General features: G+C 48.6%; 1 protein-coding gene across 1 annotated transcript; it reads right to left on the bottom strand.

The window, feature by feature from the left end:
• Window positions 1-4,922: 4,922 nt before the first annotated feature.
• LOC311204055 (E3 ubiquitin-protein ligase TRIM36-like) lies at window positions 4,923-14,525 on the bottom strand (the record flags this gene model as incomplete). The annotated part of the gene is made up of 8 exons (XM_084278914.1): window positions 14,352-14,525; window positions 10,486-10,632; window positions 9,918-10,013; window positions 8,704-8,957; window positions 8,000-8,124; window positions 7,156-7,449; window positions 6,559-6,856; window positions 4,923-5,277 (listed from the first exon to the last, which is right to left on the bottom strand). Exons 1-8 carry the CDS (start codon window positions 14,508-14,510, stop codon window positions 4,923-4,925), a joined length of 1,728 nt encoding a protein of 575 aa, XP_084135040.1. The 5' UTR covers window positions 14,511-14,525.
• Window positions 14,526-14,755: the final 230 nt, after the last annotated feature.

The raw sequence follows: 14,755 nt of genomic DNA, 5'->3' as shown, positions 1-14,755 counted from the left end.
CGAAGGCTTCTTGGCTGGCGCCATCTGCCTCCTCTCCTACTGGGTCAGATCCTGGGAAGAGAAATGCCCGAGGGCCAAGTTCCTTCTGGACACACGTTTTCCTCCCCTGCCTGGAGAGGGAGCCTCAGGCAGCCAAGCTCCTGCTCATCAGCTTCTTAAGTAAAAGCCAGGTGTGGCAGTTAGTCCAAACTACACTCATCACTCCTAGTTAAACAAAGAGGTGCTGATATAGGGGTGACCTGAGAATGAAAAGCAGCGCCTTCCCCTCGCAAGTCACCTGCTCTCACCCATTGTAAGGAGCAGTGTTGCCACTGAGACACTTCAGAGCTGGCATATGACAATGTGACTGACCAAGGCACTGCACTTTCAACTTTATTAGGAAAAAGACAAGACATCACATATACATTCCAGAATATTTTTAAGAAGGCCTTGTTGTTAAAGATTTAGGTATCTAAAAAGTGTCTACATGATTCAGACCTGCACGGAGCTTTGCAAATCACACAGTAGTCACCAAACAGATATATTGCACAAAGATCCACACAATATCACACCATTCTTAGCTTAGTCTACATCATAAAGTGCTGTTCTGTAGGGAGAAGCTTGTTCTGGAAAAACAAGTGTTTGGATGGGCAAGGACTGCTGAAGTCTGTTCCTGAAGGCTGACACTTCCACTGCAGTGGGAAAAACATCTGACAGTGTGTCGTCAGGGCCCCCCACAGTGTGTTTTGTTTACTAAGCTGGAGTAAGCACCATAGAGTACTGGAACTGAAGTAACACCAAAAGGCAAACCAATTTTGAACCTCAGAATGAGATAAATACAAACAGACAGACATATCAAACAGTAGGTAAATGCTTAAAGTAGTGTCAGTCTCTGTCCAGTAGAATTGGTAATTGCATAGCAGAGTACATCGGAAATGAAGGCAAGTTAAAGCTACAGTAGGAAAAACCCCTCATTATTTTCATTTCTTATTTCCATTTTCTCAAGCTAGTACAATTTAACCTTTTTCTTTTTAGATAAATGAGCCTGAGGGACTGTCTTCTTATCTAAGAGAGAGTGTTCAGTTTATGAATCTTTCCATAAAGTAACAAAAGGCCAAAGCCTGGTGATGTTGGTCCAGATGCTCATAAAGAATTCAAATGCAGAACTGTGACAGAAAACCTGTTCTTCAGAGCAGGTTCTGAAACAGGCACATTGAAAAGGATGCACTTGCCTGGGACCAACAATCCAGAAAGTTCAACCTCTTGTCTATAGCTTTAAGCCAGCGCTAGGTTTGGTAGATGAATGGAGAAATGGTGAGTATACCATGCAACAGGTCAGGTCTCCTAAGGAGAGAATCCCTTATCTCAGCTCTGTTTAACTTCAGGGCTCACACACACAAGACCAGGAGCCATCTAATCAGCTGAGGGCACTAACATGTGAATGTTTTCAGTGCCTGACTGGTGAATCGGGGCTTAGTAAATGACCGAGGGAAAGAACAGGGGAAGAAACAGTATTAACAGCAGAACGAGATTTACTGCATCTCACTACAACTGAAGTTGTGCCAAGATGGGGAACAGCAAGCAAACAAAACAGGGATGGTCCTCTTTGTGTTACCTGTGATGCCACTTGGACACATTCCAGTCTAGAGGTGACGGAAGAGCTGCAGGAGGCCTGGAAGCATTTCTCACACACACACACACAATGAAGCTGTGGAACCAACTTCCACACAGCCCTACTATGGCAGAAACATTTGAGGCTGACAAGAGGTTGCCCTTGCTGGGCCCTTCTAGGCGTGAAAGGGCTGTCACACTCACTTTGGTGCAGACGACGTTGCTGCCAATTTCTTCTGACAGTGGACACCGGACAGAGGCTTCAGAGAGCGGACACTGGGAAGGGTGGACTCCAGGTCAGATTTTTTTTGCGGATGACACCAAGCTGAGTGGTGTGGTCGACAACCTGGAAGGAAAGGAAGCCATCCAGAGGGATCTTGACAGGCTGGAAAGATGGGCCCGAGGGAACCTAATGAGGTTCAACACTGCCAAGTGTAAGGTGCTGCACTTGGGCCATAAGAATCCCAGACACAGATACAGACTGGGAGAAGAGCTCCTTGAGAGTAGCCCTGCTGAGAAGTACTTGGGGATTCTGGTGGATGAGAAGCTTGACATGAGCCAGCAGTGTGCTCATGCAGCTCGCAAGGCCAATGGTATCCTGGGTTGCATTAGAAGAGGAGTGGCCAGCAGGGACAGGGAGGTGATTGTCCCTCTCTACTCTGCCCTCGTGAGGCCCCATCTGGAGTACTGTGTCCAGATCTGGGGCCCCCAACACAAGAAGGATGTGGAACTGTTGGAGAGGGTTCAGAGGAGGGCCACAAGGATGATTAGAGGGCTGGAGCACCTGCCCTACGAAGAGAGGCTGAGGGAGCTGGGCTTGTTCAGCCTGGAGAAGAGAAGGCTGTAGGGGGACCACATTGCAGCCTTCCAGTACCTGAAGGGAGCTTATAAGCAAGAGGGGATTCAACTTTTTAACAGAGCAGATAATGGCAGGACAAGGGGGAATGGACTAAAGCTAAAGCAGGGAAGATTTAGATTAGATATTAGGGGGAAGTTTTTTACAGAAAGGGTGGTGAGGCGCTGGAACAGGCTGCCCAGGGAAGTAGTGGATGCCCCGTCCCTGGAAGTGTTCAAGGCCAGGTTGGATGGGGCCCTGGGCAATCTTGTGTAGATCCAGGCCTGGAGGTTGGTGTCCCTGCCTGTGGCAGGGGGGTTGGAGCTCTATGATCCTTGGGGTCCCTTCCAACCCAGACCATTCTATGATTCTATGATTCTATGATCCGTATGACAGTTGGGACAGCAAAGCACGCAAAGGCTTTGCATTGTGACCTACATTCATGTCAGCCTACTGTGATTTTCAGGTCCCGTTTCATAGCTCAGCAGCTGTATACATGTACTTCAGAAACACACTTCACACACACTCCTCACGACACAACACTATCCCCAAATAGAAAGCATATCCCCAAATTAGAAAGCACCAAGTACATGTGAGAAACATCCTTCACTTTAGATCCTTAGGGATTTTTTACCTAGATTTCTATAAACAGATGCCGTCCACCTCCCTACCCAGTAAGATCACGCAACGGCCTCCTGGAAGTATGTCAAAACACAGGGCCGATGAGAGAGACAGCCACTATGGATTCTCAAAGGGCAAATCATGCCTGACTCATCTAGGGGCCTTCTGTGGTGCAGTTAAAGTGCCACCACAGAAGGGAAGAGCTACAGATGTCATACACCTGGACTTCTTTCTCTAAGGCCTTTAAGATGATCCCCTGCAACATTCTCACCTCTAAATCGGAGAGATACAGGTTTGATGGAGGGGCTGTTTAATGGAGGAGGAATTGGCTGATGGCAGTGTCCAAAGCCTTATAGTCACTGGTTCAGTGTTCAAGTGGAATCCAAGAACGAGTGGTGTCCCTTAAGGGTCTGCACTGCCGTAACCAGTATTCTGTAATATCTTTGTTATCAGCATAGTGGGATTGAGCGCAGCCACAGCGAGACTGCAGAAGACGCTGGGCTGAGCAGTTCATTCGCTAGAGGAAAGACCATCCAGAAGGACCTTGACAGGCTTGGGGAGTGGGCCCACGTGAACCTCTTAAGGACCACAAAGGCCAAGTGCAAGGTTCTGCAACTGGGTCTGGGTAATTCCCCGTATCCATGTAGGCTGGGGCACTGAGAAATCATGGAATCATCAAGGCAAACCTTCAGCCCTACACCAAGACCTGTAGTGACACGGCCATTGGCAATGCTTTTAAAGTCTGAAAAAGGGCAGCTTTATACTGGATGTAAGGAAAACATTTCTAAGGGTGAGGGTGATGAGTTGCTGAACAGGTTGTCCAAAGAAGTTGTGGATGCCATTCTGTGTGTCTATGACAACATGCTCTGTGATCCAGCTGTCAACAGGGGAGGAACAGAAATGTGAGAGGAGGCATCCTTTAAGGCAGAAATCAGGTCTCAGGACTTAATCAGTGCATTTTTAACACTCTTACTAAAAAAAGCAAGCTGCTACTAGATCAAAAGAAATAACTTACAAAGACAAGTATGAAAAGACATACCTGATTTGGTTTTAAAGTTCACATACTAGTACGACAATATCTCATTTCCTTTTGCCTAAATGCCAGGTACTATTACTCACACATGCAAACACTTCTGGTTTTGGACACTAGAGTCTGCTCTTTAAGGTCAGATTGCACTTTATGTATTTTATATACCCTATAGTAAAAGCTGGGAAGAGTAAAGAAACTTGCCATCATGCCACCAACTATAGGACACCAGGCAGGTGTCAGAATTAGAGTCTGACCTCACAGGCACACTGAAGCTACGTGACATGCAATCAGATTCTAGTTTACCCTCCTCATACCTAACAGTGTCCGGTTCTGACTTCTCCCTGCTTTCTATTGCGGCTTTGGAAACGTTATTTCACGCCAGAGGCCCAGCCCCTGGTGCGCAGGGGTTAACTGGAGAGTGTTTGACCCCTCAGAGGCATTCAGGAAGATTTCTTAAACGGAGGGAGAACGACAATCGCACGCCATCAGTTTTGACTTTGTGAAAGGCAAAACCGACTACGTAAGGATTTCAGTAATCTATAAGGCAGGTTTCTTGCCCTGAAGAGTCATTTTGGTTACTAGTCACACTTCCTTCCTGCTTCCCTCTGGGAAGAAAGGCTGTGGAGAACTGCACAGATCACAAGACAGGCAGGCAGGAGAGGTCCTGGAAGAACATCTCCCACTGGTGTGGGCAGAGTCTGAGCCACTTGTTTAAAAAAAAAGCACGGCCCAGAGGCTTGTGAACAACATGTAAGTAGAAAGCAATTGATGAGGACTAAGAGCTACGGAAGGTTTATTCTGCTGTCATTTTCCACCTCAGAACAGCAGTGCCAAGAGAGCTCTGCTCTAGATGTCGTCGTGGTACTCCCGGGGGTACTTTGCTGTGACAGCTTCCTCGAGATGAACTGCTGCGCCACCCATTAAGGCAAATGCTGGGTACATTACGCTGGAGCAGTCCACCTCGCACTCATAAAGGCATTTCATATGGCCCGCGTCGTAAAACCGCACCTTGCCTTTGTCACAGTCCAGGCAGATGCCCAAGCATGACGGCAGGGGAAGGATTCTGCTCGCTGGATCCTTTGGGGCAGCAGGTGTCACAGGAATAAAGAACTTCTTCCTGCCTAAAGTGACCAGGGTGAAAGTGTGTGATGAGTCCGAGGCATCTTCACTCTCGCTGTCATGGCCGCTGTCTTGCTCGTATCTAGAACACAAAGAGAACCGTTTGCTTTTGTCAGATTCTGACGTGGGATCGGTGGAGGGAACCGGAGAGAACGTTTTTTGTAAGGTGGGTAACACCACAGGATCACCCAGAAAACCTGGTAGGGTAAACGTGTCCCTAAGCCCGGAGGGAAGATGCATTTTGTAGGTGGAGAACGCTCTTTTGGGCCACCTCAAACGGGAAGTAACAGCTAAACACTAATGAGGACGAGACCACAGGCGGCTTCGCTGAGGAGCAGACGTATCTAAATGTACTTATGCCAGGCAATCATTAATGAACCTCCCTCCTACGGGTAGATTAGATCAGTTAACCTGAGAAGTAACTTACCAAGTGTTACTAATCATTACAGGCAAGATCTGCCAGACTTCATTTACACCATGTCATACGACAGCAGTAAATACATTTAGCATCACTGCTGTCCTGTGAGCTTCCCACACTACTGCCATTGCAGTCACTACACAAAGCGTAGTAGATTACGGTTCTAGTGGGGGTTTTTTAACAGCACTCTGCCTGAAGGCTTAGCTGAACCCCTGTTTCCCAGCTGGCTACTGGGGAAAGGTTGCAGCCAGGTTTGTTGAGTCCACATGCCTTCCCCCTGCTTAGTGATCAGATAAAGACAGCTCAAGACATTGGCATTTTCACACTTTCTGTGCGTTACACTTGAGGAAACTAAAGCATTGGTTGGGTTCCTGAAAAAGTTCCCAGAAGATAGTGTCCTACAGCCTGAAGTTCCAGCACACATCCAGGCTTCCCACAGCTGACAGCTGGAAATCTTTTTGCTGCTTTGTGCACTGTACTTTGGCTCGCTGGCACTCCTGTCCACCCGCAGGCACAGAGCCTGGGATAAGCCGTCAGTGACTTGAAATCCAGCATGATGCAAGCTACAGCAAACATACACAGATAGGCACAGTGAACATTCTACCTCTGAACGTCTCCCAAACCTAGTACACTAAGGGAACGACAGCAGAGTCTTACTATTGACAGTTAAGCATTGCTGCAGTTGTGCAACTGATGCTTTTTTGTTACCTTCTCGCTTCAGCTGACCTATCTTGGCATCTGTAGGAACCTGATGTCTTTCCCCAAAGGAAAGAAAAAAGACTCACAGTAGGGGATGAAGGGGATAACCTGCTTGCACCATCAAGCCACTTCCCTCTAGTTAGGTTCACCTTGTGAATTCATCACGAGCAAACCCGCTCTTAATTCATCTTCTAAAGAGCCATCTCCCTATCTAAGGCACGTATTATGCAAGAGTTTGCAATTTACCTTGGGCTGGTCACATCATGGGCATCATGGAACAATTTCTGTAGCTTGTTGCCAGGAACAACTCCCACTTTCACCAGGTACGAATAGGCTTCCACAGAAAAAGCCCAGAAGTGCTTCCCTTTGGCAATCCCAGTGTCGCCAATGATGTAATTCAGGGTTGGGTAGCAGCCGACCTGCACGCGCTCCGATCCCAGCAGTAGAGGTAATCCAGCCCTACTTTCCACAGAGGTCCTTCTTGGGTTCAGCACGAGATGTTCAGTGTTGTACCCACATTTGTCATCAAAAAGAAAATGGAAAACTGAAAAACAATACCCCCAAAATTCCTCTTGGTTAGGTACTTGGCTTTCTCTGCTGATAATCTCCAGCTAAAGTCACACTGGCACAGGCACTTTGCACTTTTCAAGACTACCGGGAAGGTCACGCAAGCTAAACCAGTCTCAGCATGCTGCCTCCTTAACCCCTCTGTTAATGGTGCTTCTAAGCATCTGTGCAACCAGCAACAGGCCAGTAAAGTCTGGGAGCTGCTGGAAAACCCCGACAGCTCTAAACATGGACAGCACACATTCAGCACCTTGTGAACATGGGAAAACCCAATACCTGGAGCTGGAGGTGTACGCAGAACAACTTCTCGGCTCCAAGGGCTACAAATGGACCCCTTATATCCTCGGACTCTAAAGGCATAGCTGCTGTCATCATCAAGATCAGGTATTACTGTGCTCTTGCCGCAAATTTCCATCTCCTGCCACGTCGCATTCTCCTCTTCCCTCTCAAGCTTGTGATACTCAAGAACGTAGGTATCAGCAGAGTCGGTCTTCCCAGGGCATTCCCAACTGATCAGAGCTTTGTCGTACATTCTGCTCTGCTCTTCCTTGATTTCTGGTATTTCTACACCTGGAAGGCCAGAGATTCAGGAGAAAAAAAAGCCCTCAAATGTAGAGAGATGGTGTTTTAGCATTAACCACACACAAGCCCTTTGTTGCATGGCTGCAGCACAGCGTGTGTGTCTGTGTGTGTGAGAGAGAGAGAGATGTGACTCGCTCAGTCAAAGAGTGCAGATGAGGCTGGGTCTGTGCATGCCCGGAAATCCATCCCTTGCTTTCAGTTTTCACTCTGAAATTAGTTTTTGCTGGCGGCTGCAGAAACAGGTGAAAGTCTGTGCTTTCCTGTCATGCAACAAAACCTTTCTAGGAAGGCCCAGCATTACTTAGCTATCATATTTTGGAAGACAATGGGAACTGGCACTGAACGCAGGGGCGTCCAAGCTTCTTTACCAAAGCTGACGCTACTGTTGCTGCCAGACAGTGTAAGGCCTTGGAGACGAAAGGACAATGCAAGTCAATGGACTGAGTTCTGCATGTGCAGCCCTGCCTCAGCTTTGCCTCGTTACAGAGAAGCCCGTAAAGCCGTAACTCAGGAGAGACCCGATGCTCTCGCAATTTACCACTGGAAAAGAAGGACAGGTGACCAAGGATCTCCTCTTGCTTGGATACGTCCATCGCAAAGTCCTCAAAAGTCGTTTTTGCTGCTGGCCTGAAGCTCCTCAGAGATTCAGTAGCCTTCTGGATTCTGAAAGCACAGAGGCAGAGAGGAGGGAGAAGGGAATTCGTATGTGTGCATTCCTTAAAGGAAACCTGGCAGGTTTTGTTTTCACGTGCGTACCAATGTTGCCTGGAAATTTCTGTCTCTCTAGACAGAATCCAAATCAAAAGCTAGAGGCCTCTTGTACATCCTAGGTGTTCAGTTGGCAAGGCACTTGAACACTTTGGAGCTTATGTTCAGAGAACAGAAGAGGCCCGAAGCGCTAACGGAGAACGACTACTAAGGTCAAAGAGTTTAAAGCCGGAAGAGACCTGCTAGGTGAACGTGCTGATGCCAGTACAGTCTCTGAGCAAAGGACAGTGGGGGTGAGCTGGCACAGCTACCCCTCCACCCCTGTCCCGCTGAACGTGGCCTGGCAGACAGAGCTCCTCCTGTGTGCTGCTTGGTAACACACACTGTTGTGTGGTTTAACTGCTACCGAGCAGCACTCGGACCATCTCGAAGCCTCTGCAAGACAAGGTACTTTGCCAGCAGGTGTCAAAGAACACGACTGACCAGACGTCCTGGCACAGCGGCTGCACCTCAGACAGAAGGGGATGAAGATACCTGACATGAAGTTGTTTTGCTGTTTGAACGAAACAGGATGGATCAGTTTCTTTAAGCACTTCCTGAGCGTAGCCTACAAGGCCGTTATTTTCCAGGAGCCCTTGGTATTCTTCAGCTTGTGCTTGCAGTTTTTCCAGCCTTAGATTCTTAGAAGTTTCTATGGCCCTGAGAGCTGCAGATTTCTTCTCTTCCAGGACATGAGATAATTTCTCAAAACTCTGAGATGCTTCTTCTTTAGCTCTTTCACTGTTGCACTAGAAGGGAACAAAAGACATTTCAGGCAGATTCCACAGCACTGTGGCTGCGAACAGACACACGCTTAAGGTTCTTCAAGACACCACAGCAATCTAGTCATCCCTACCACAGACAAGACTGATGGGCTCTGTTATGCTCTTCAGCATTGAAAATGCTATCAGCACTGCTCCCAAGCTAGTAAACATCTACTGTCTTAGCACAGAGAACGAAGAACAGAGGAGCATTCCTCTGATCATGTCTCAAGCTGCGCATGGCTTTTTCCCAAACAGCTCATGGAAAAGTGCTGTAAAAGCAGTGAAGTCTCTGAAGTCATCGTGACCAAGAGCAAGGTGCTCTTCCATCTTTCACAATCACCCTGAACTGGGGATCCAGCACCTCTGCCTGGTGCCCTGGATCAAGGGAACTACAGAGCACAGGCACAATCTCTAGAATGATAGCGGGAGGGCCAGGAGCTCCTGCAATTGCCACCATCGCATTTTTCAGCCCGTACGTGAGCTCCCAGCTCTGACTCTGCTGCAGGGAGATTCTGCCCTTAGTTCTGACTTTGTTGCAAGATCCTCAAGGCAAACAGCACAAGATGCACAGCACCGTTAACACCCAAGGCTGTAGGTCTAACCCACCCCTCTTTGCTGAATGTATAAAGGAAGCTTTCTTTCAATTAAATTTACAGCAGCATCCAAGCAAGCTTTCCCTCGGCCTCTTGCCCAAATTTCCCACCTTGTCAGACCCTGAGGTCTGACCGTGTGCAATTCAGGACTAACAGCAACTGTTCCAAAACTGCTTCTCTGGCTAACTGGAAAACCCCACAGGATTCGGATTTGAGCTCAGTGACCCTTCCACCTTGGGATGCATCTATGGTGCTATGAATCTATGACTTGAAACCCTTCACAGAAAACAGTTGGAGTCCCGGCTCTGCCCCTGCAAGGGCCATCCCCAGGCAAACAGCGAGACACTCTTACCTCAGTTTCTTTCTGCAGCAGATCCAGCTGCGTGATGTGAGCTTTCACCTGGCTCTCCTTGCTAATGAGGTACTCGATGTCTTTTGAGAGCTTCTCCTGTTAAAACAAAACAGCAAGCTGGCAGAAGGTGGTTGTCCCACCCATGCTGACACCCAGCTAGCCCTCAGATTCTTGAGTTGCAAGGACAACAGCCTGTCCCCACAGATCTTTCGGGTGCAAGTTTTCCAGGAGCACCTCCAAAGTATGAGCCAACCCAAGCCACGGGGACACCTGGGCTAAACAGCCGGGATTGCACAGTATGAACTGCTGAAACCTTCTGCTTCGGTCAGTGCTGCTGTACAGGTGGCCACAATGAAGGAAAGCACTTCCACAGGGTCATGTTTCCAGCCTCTAGGAAACCCACTTTAGTTTCTCGGGCATGTGCCATGTCACACGAAGGCACACATTAACAAGAGAAAACCCTGTGACTAGCTCGGTGGCCTCTAAGCACAGAGGGAGGTTGCCCTTACACCAGGACCTCAGTCCTCTTCCCCTTCTGAAGGCCAGGTCCAACAGCAGTAACCTTTACCTTAAGGGTTTTGTAGGCAGTGCTCATGGTTGTTACTCTGTGGTTTGCGTGACTTCCACCCAGCTTACAAAGATGACAAACGGGCCTTCTGCAGATTTCACAGTACATGTTCACCCTTTCCATCTCGTGTTCTGGACACATCAAAATCTGGGAAAAAGCACAGAGACAATGCAGGTCTACTGCCCAAAACTGAGGGGCTCCAGAAACCATCCAAACACTCAACCCTTCCATGGCTGCGTCTGGTGTCATGGGTGGATCTTTGTATAATAAGGCTGCCTTCCATGTTTGATCTTTGGGACAGTGAAAGTCAGCTGAGGAATACACACAGTTTCACGAGCTTTACACTAAGTAAACCTCTAGCAATGCCTGTGGATATATCATGTAGCCTCCAAGCTGCAACCAAGCCCCTCCCTAGGCCCTGAAGTTGTCAGCTCCCTTGTCAACATGCCTGGAGTTCCCTGTGCTCCTGTTCAGAGCTGTAAATGCAACCTCTAACACACCCACACCATCAGATTTAACAGTCTCCATGCCAGTGTCTCTTTAAGCAGCTACGAACTGCTCCTTAAAGCGAGAGCTGACACAGCACGGCACTGACCCGAGTCTGGGTTAGGCTCTGCTCTTGGAGTACAAACAAATGCAGCCACCGCCACCAGTCACAGTCATTTGCAGAACAAAAGGCGCCACTGTTTCCATTTTTTGCCTGACTCCAACTGCAAGTTGCTCGTGCTGGGTGCTACTTCCAGGACCAGTTTACTGCAAAAGGCTGGTGTTCACTACAACGCGTCTTTCAACAACTAAACGTGTTGAAATAACTGCTCAAAGAGGGAACAGGGTGCTGCTCAAGGCCGAGCTCGAGCAACAGACAGAAGTGTCTTAAAGGGGGAGGGGGTGGGAAAAGTCCCCAAACAACCCAAGAATAGCAGGGCAACAGTGCCAAGAGCCAAGCTTTCGAGGTACGACCTCTCAACACACACCCATGACAGGAAAGAGCACAAACATCCAAAGTTGTGAGGAGCTTAAGTTGGACGTCATAAGCTCAAATTGCAAACCACCTCCAAAAACAACCAAGGGCTCCAGTCTCACCAGCACCTTGGTACCTAAGACTGCCAGTAAGCAGAATGTCATTGAGCAATTACCTTCTTGCCGGTGACTGCTAGATCTGGGGAGAAAGACAAACAAGCCAAAACAGAAACCTTCAGGCAAATCAGCAGGCAGACATCTCCAAAAGCTGCAGTCATTCTGTTACTCCATGGAGCAAGATTTTCCACAGCGGTGAGCAGGGCAGAGTCACACCTAACAGAAACCACATTCACCTCCAAGAGGAAATGGGCTCAAAGTTCACCAGGAGAGCTTCAGGTTGGATATTAGGAAAAAATTCTGTGCTGGAACAGTGGTGAAGCATTGGAAGAGGCTGTCCAGGGAGCTGGTGGAGCCGCCATCTTGGGGCTGCTCAAAAAACCGGCAGACATGGTGCTCTGGGAGATCGTTTAGTGGTTACGGTGCTACAGAGCTGACAGTTGGACTTGATGATCTTGAGGTCTTTTCCACCCTTGATGATACTATGATTCTATAACAAGTGTCCCAAAACTGTAGCAAGGGGCCCAAAACGGTACTCAAGGTGTGACCTCAACAGTGCTGAGTGTAGGGAGACAGTCACTCTGACAGGGGTACCACCCTCAAGCAGATTACACTCCCGCCCAACTTAGTGCCACCTGAAACCTTACTGAGGGTGCACTCATCCTCTTATCCAGCTCACTGATAAAGATACTAAAGAGAACCAGCCCCAGCACCAAGCCCTGGGGAACACCACTGGTGACTGGCCTCCGGGTGGATTTAGCTCCATTCATCACCACTCTTTGGGCCTGGCCATCCAGACAGGTTTTTACCCAACGAAGAGTGCAGCTGGCCAAGCAAAGAGCAGTCACTTTCTCTAGGGGAATTCTGGGGGAAACAGGGACAAAAGCTTTACTCAAGCTGAGATAGAGAACATCCACAGCTTTTCCCTCACCCACTAATTGGGTTGTGGTGTGATACACAGAAATCAGGTTGCTCAAGCAGGACCTGCCCTTCATGGCTGACTGGGCCTCATCACCTGGCTATCCGGCATGTACCCAAAATGGCACTTGGGATGATCTGTTCCATAAGGATCATCAAACATAGAACATAGTTGGATGAGACCCATAAGGATCATCGAGTTCAACTCCTTACTCTGCACAAGGCCAGACAAGTCAGAGCATGTGACTTACCCCCATATATAAGAAGGGCCGGAAGGAGGATCCGGGGAACTACAGGCCTGTCAGTCTGACCTCAGTCCCAGGGAAGATCATGGAGAGGGTCATCTTGGGAGCTGTCATGCAGCACATGTGTGATGGCCAGGGGATCAGGCCTAGTCAACACGGGTTTACAAAAGGTAGATCCTGTCAAACTAACCTGAACACCTGCTATGACAAGGTGATCCGCTTAACAGACAAGGGAAGGCTGTGGATGTGGCCTACCTGGACTTCAGTAAAGCCTTTTACATGGTTTCTCACAGCATTCTGATTGAGAAACTGGCTGCCACTGGCCTGGACAGGTGGACCCTCAGCTGGGTTGAAAACTGGCTGGATGGCCAGGCCCAAAGGGTGGTGGTGAATGGAACCAAATCCAGCTGGAGGCCGGTCACGAGTGGCATCCCCCAGGGCTCAGTCCTGGGTCCAGTCTTGTTCAACATCTTTATCAATGACCTCAATGAAGGGATTGAATGCTCCCTCAGTAAGTTTGCAGATGACACTAAACTAGGAGGAAGTGTTGATCTGCCTGAGGGTAGGGAGGCACTTCAGAGGGGTAAGCGAGTGCAGAGAAGGGCAACCAGGCTGGTGAAGGGGCTGGAGGGCAAATCCTATGAGGAGCGGCTGAGGGAGCTGGGGCTGTTTAGCTTGGAGAAGAGAAGGATGAGGAGAGACCTTATCACCACCTACAACTACCTGAAGGGAGGTTGTAGAGAGGTGGGCAATGGTCTCTTCAGCCAGGTGACAGGAGATAGGACAAAAGGAAATGGCACAAAGCTGTGCCAGGGCAGGTTCAGATTAGACATTAGAAAAAAAATTTTTCTGAAAGAGTTTTCAGGGCCTGGAACAGGCTGCCCAGGAAGGGGGTTGAGTCACATTCCCTGGATGTGTTCAAAAAAAGGGTTGATGAGGTACTTAGGGATATGGTTTATCTTAGGATAGGAATGGTTGGACTTGATGATCTTCAAAGGTCTTTTCCAACCTTGTGTGTGATTCTGTGACATGTGACTGAGTGCATCATCCAGACGCTTCTTAAACTCAGTTGACTGGGACCTCCCCCATTAGCCAGGACTGCTCATAAACAATGCCTGGAAACAATGGAGACCTGAACTACCGCTTTTGCTGTTGCTAGCTGCAAAGGAGGAGGACAGAAAGAATGTGCTTGGTGATGGCTTTCTGATGGAGCAAATTCAGGTGACCTGCCTTAAGGGGGAGTGGGGAGGCCGGCTGTGTCACGTTGGTTAAGTTTACTGTGAACAGGCATCCTCCTTGACTTGACTTTTAGAGAAAAGCATGAGTGAGAAAAGCATGGCCAGTCGGGATGTTCAGGATCATGAGGGGAAAAAAAGGAAAAAGCAAGATGCAAATCACAAACACCACAATCCATTCTGAAAGTAAAACATCCTTATTTTCCGAGTCCTCTTCAATGACAACCACTTCAGCATCAACAAGAGCAAAAGCTTATGGTGCACTTAGTTATCTAACAGCAAGAGTCAACAGTGCAACAACAGTCCCAAAAAGCAACTGGCTTTGCACAGGCATGTCTGAAGCTCTATGCAAACGCCGCAACCCAAATTCCGTAAGGCACAGGACACTCACCTTGGGTCTGAAGTTGGTGGTTGGTGCTACATACTCATGCTGGGCCTTCACGGTTCCCCAGGGATGGTGTATTTTGAAACATTCATTGCAGTAGTTTGCGCTGCAGTCCATGCAGCTCTTTGTGGACTCTTGCGGTGGGGGTTTGCAGCAATCGCACATGATAGCAACGGCGGCCCTGGCTGCCTGTCGGTACCTTTCCACAATGGTTTCCAACGTGAAGTTGCGAAATAAGCCATTGATGCCGCGTTCCCCAAGGTCAATGTCCCGCTGGCAACCCGGACAAGGAAAGAGGCTCGATCTAGGAGTCAGGGAATTGCGCTTTCTGCTGGAGTAGACACCGAGTCCTGATGTAGGAGGAGCATAAACAGAAGAGGTTTAGATTTGCAAGGGGGAAGCACAGCGAT

This window comes from Gallinula chloropus, assembly GCF_964237585.1.
Source record: "Gallinula chloropus genome assembly, chromosome: Z".
NCBI lineage: Eukaryota > Metazoa > Chordata > Aves > Gruiformes > Rallidae > Gallinula > Gallinula chloropus.
This window is presented reverse-complemented; position numbering and strand designations above follow the sequence as displayed.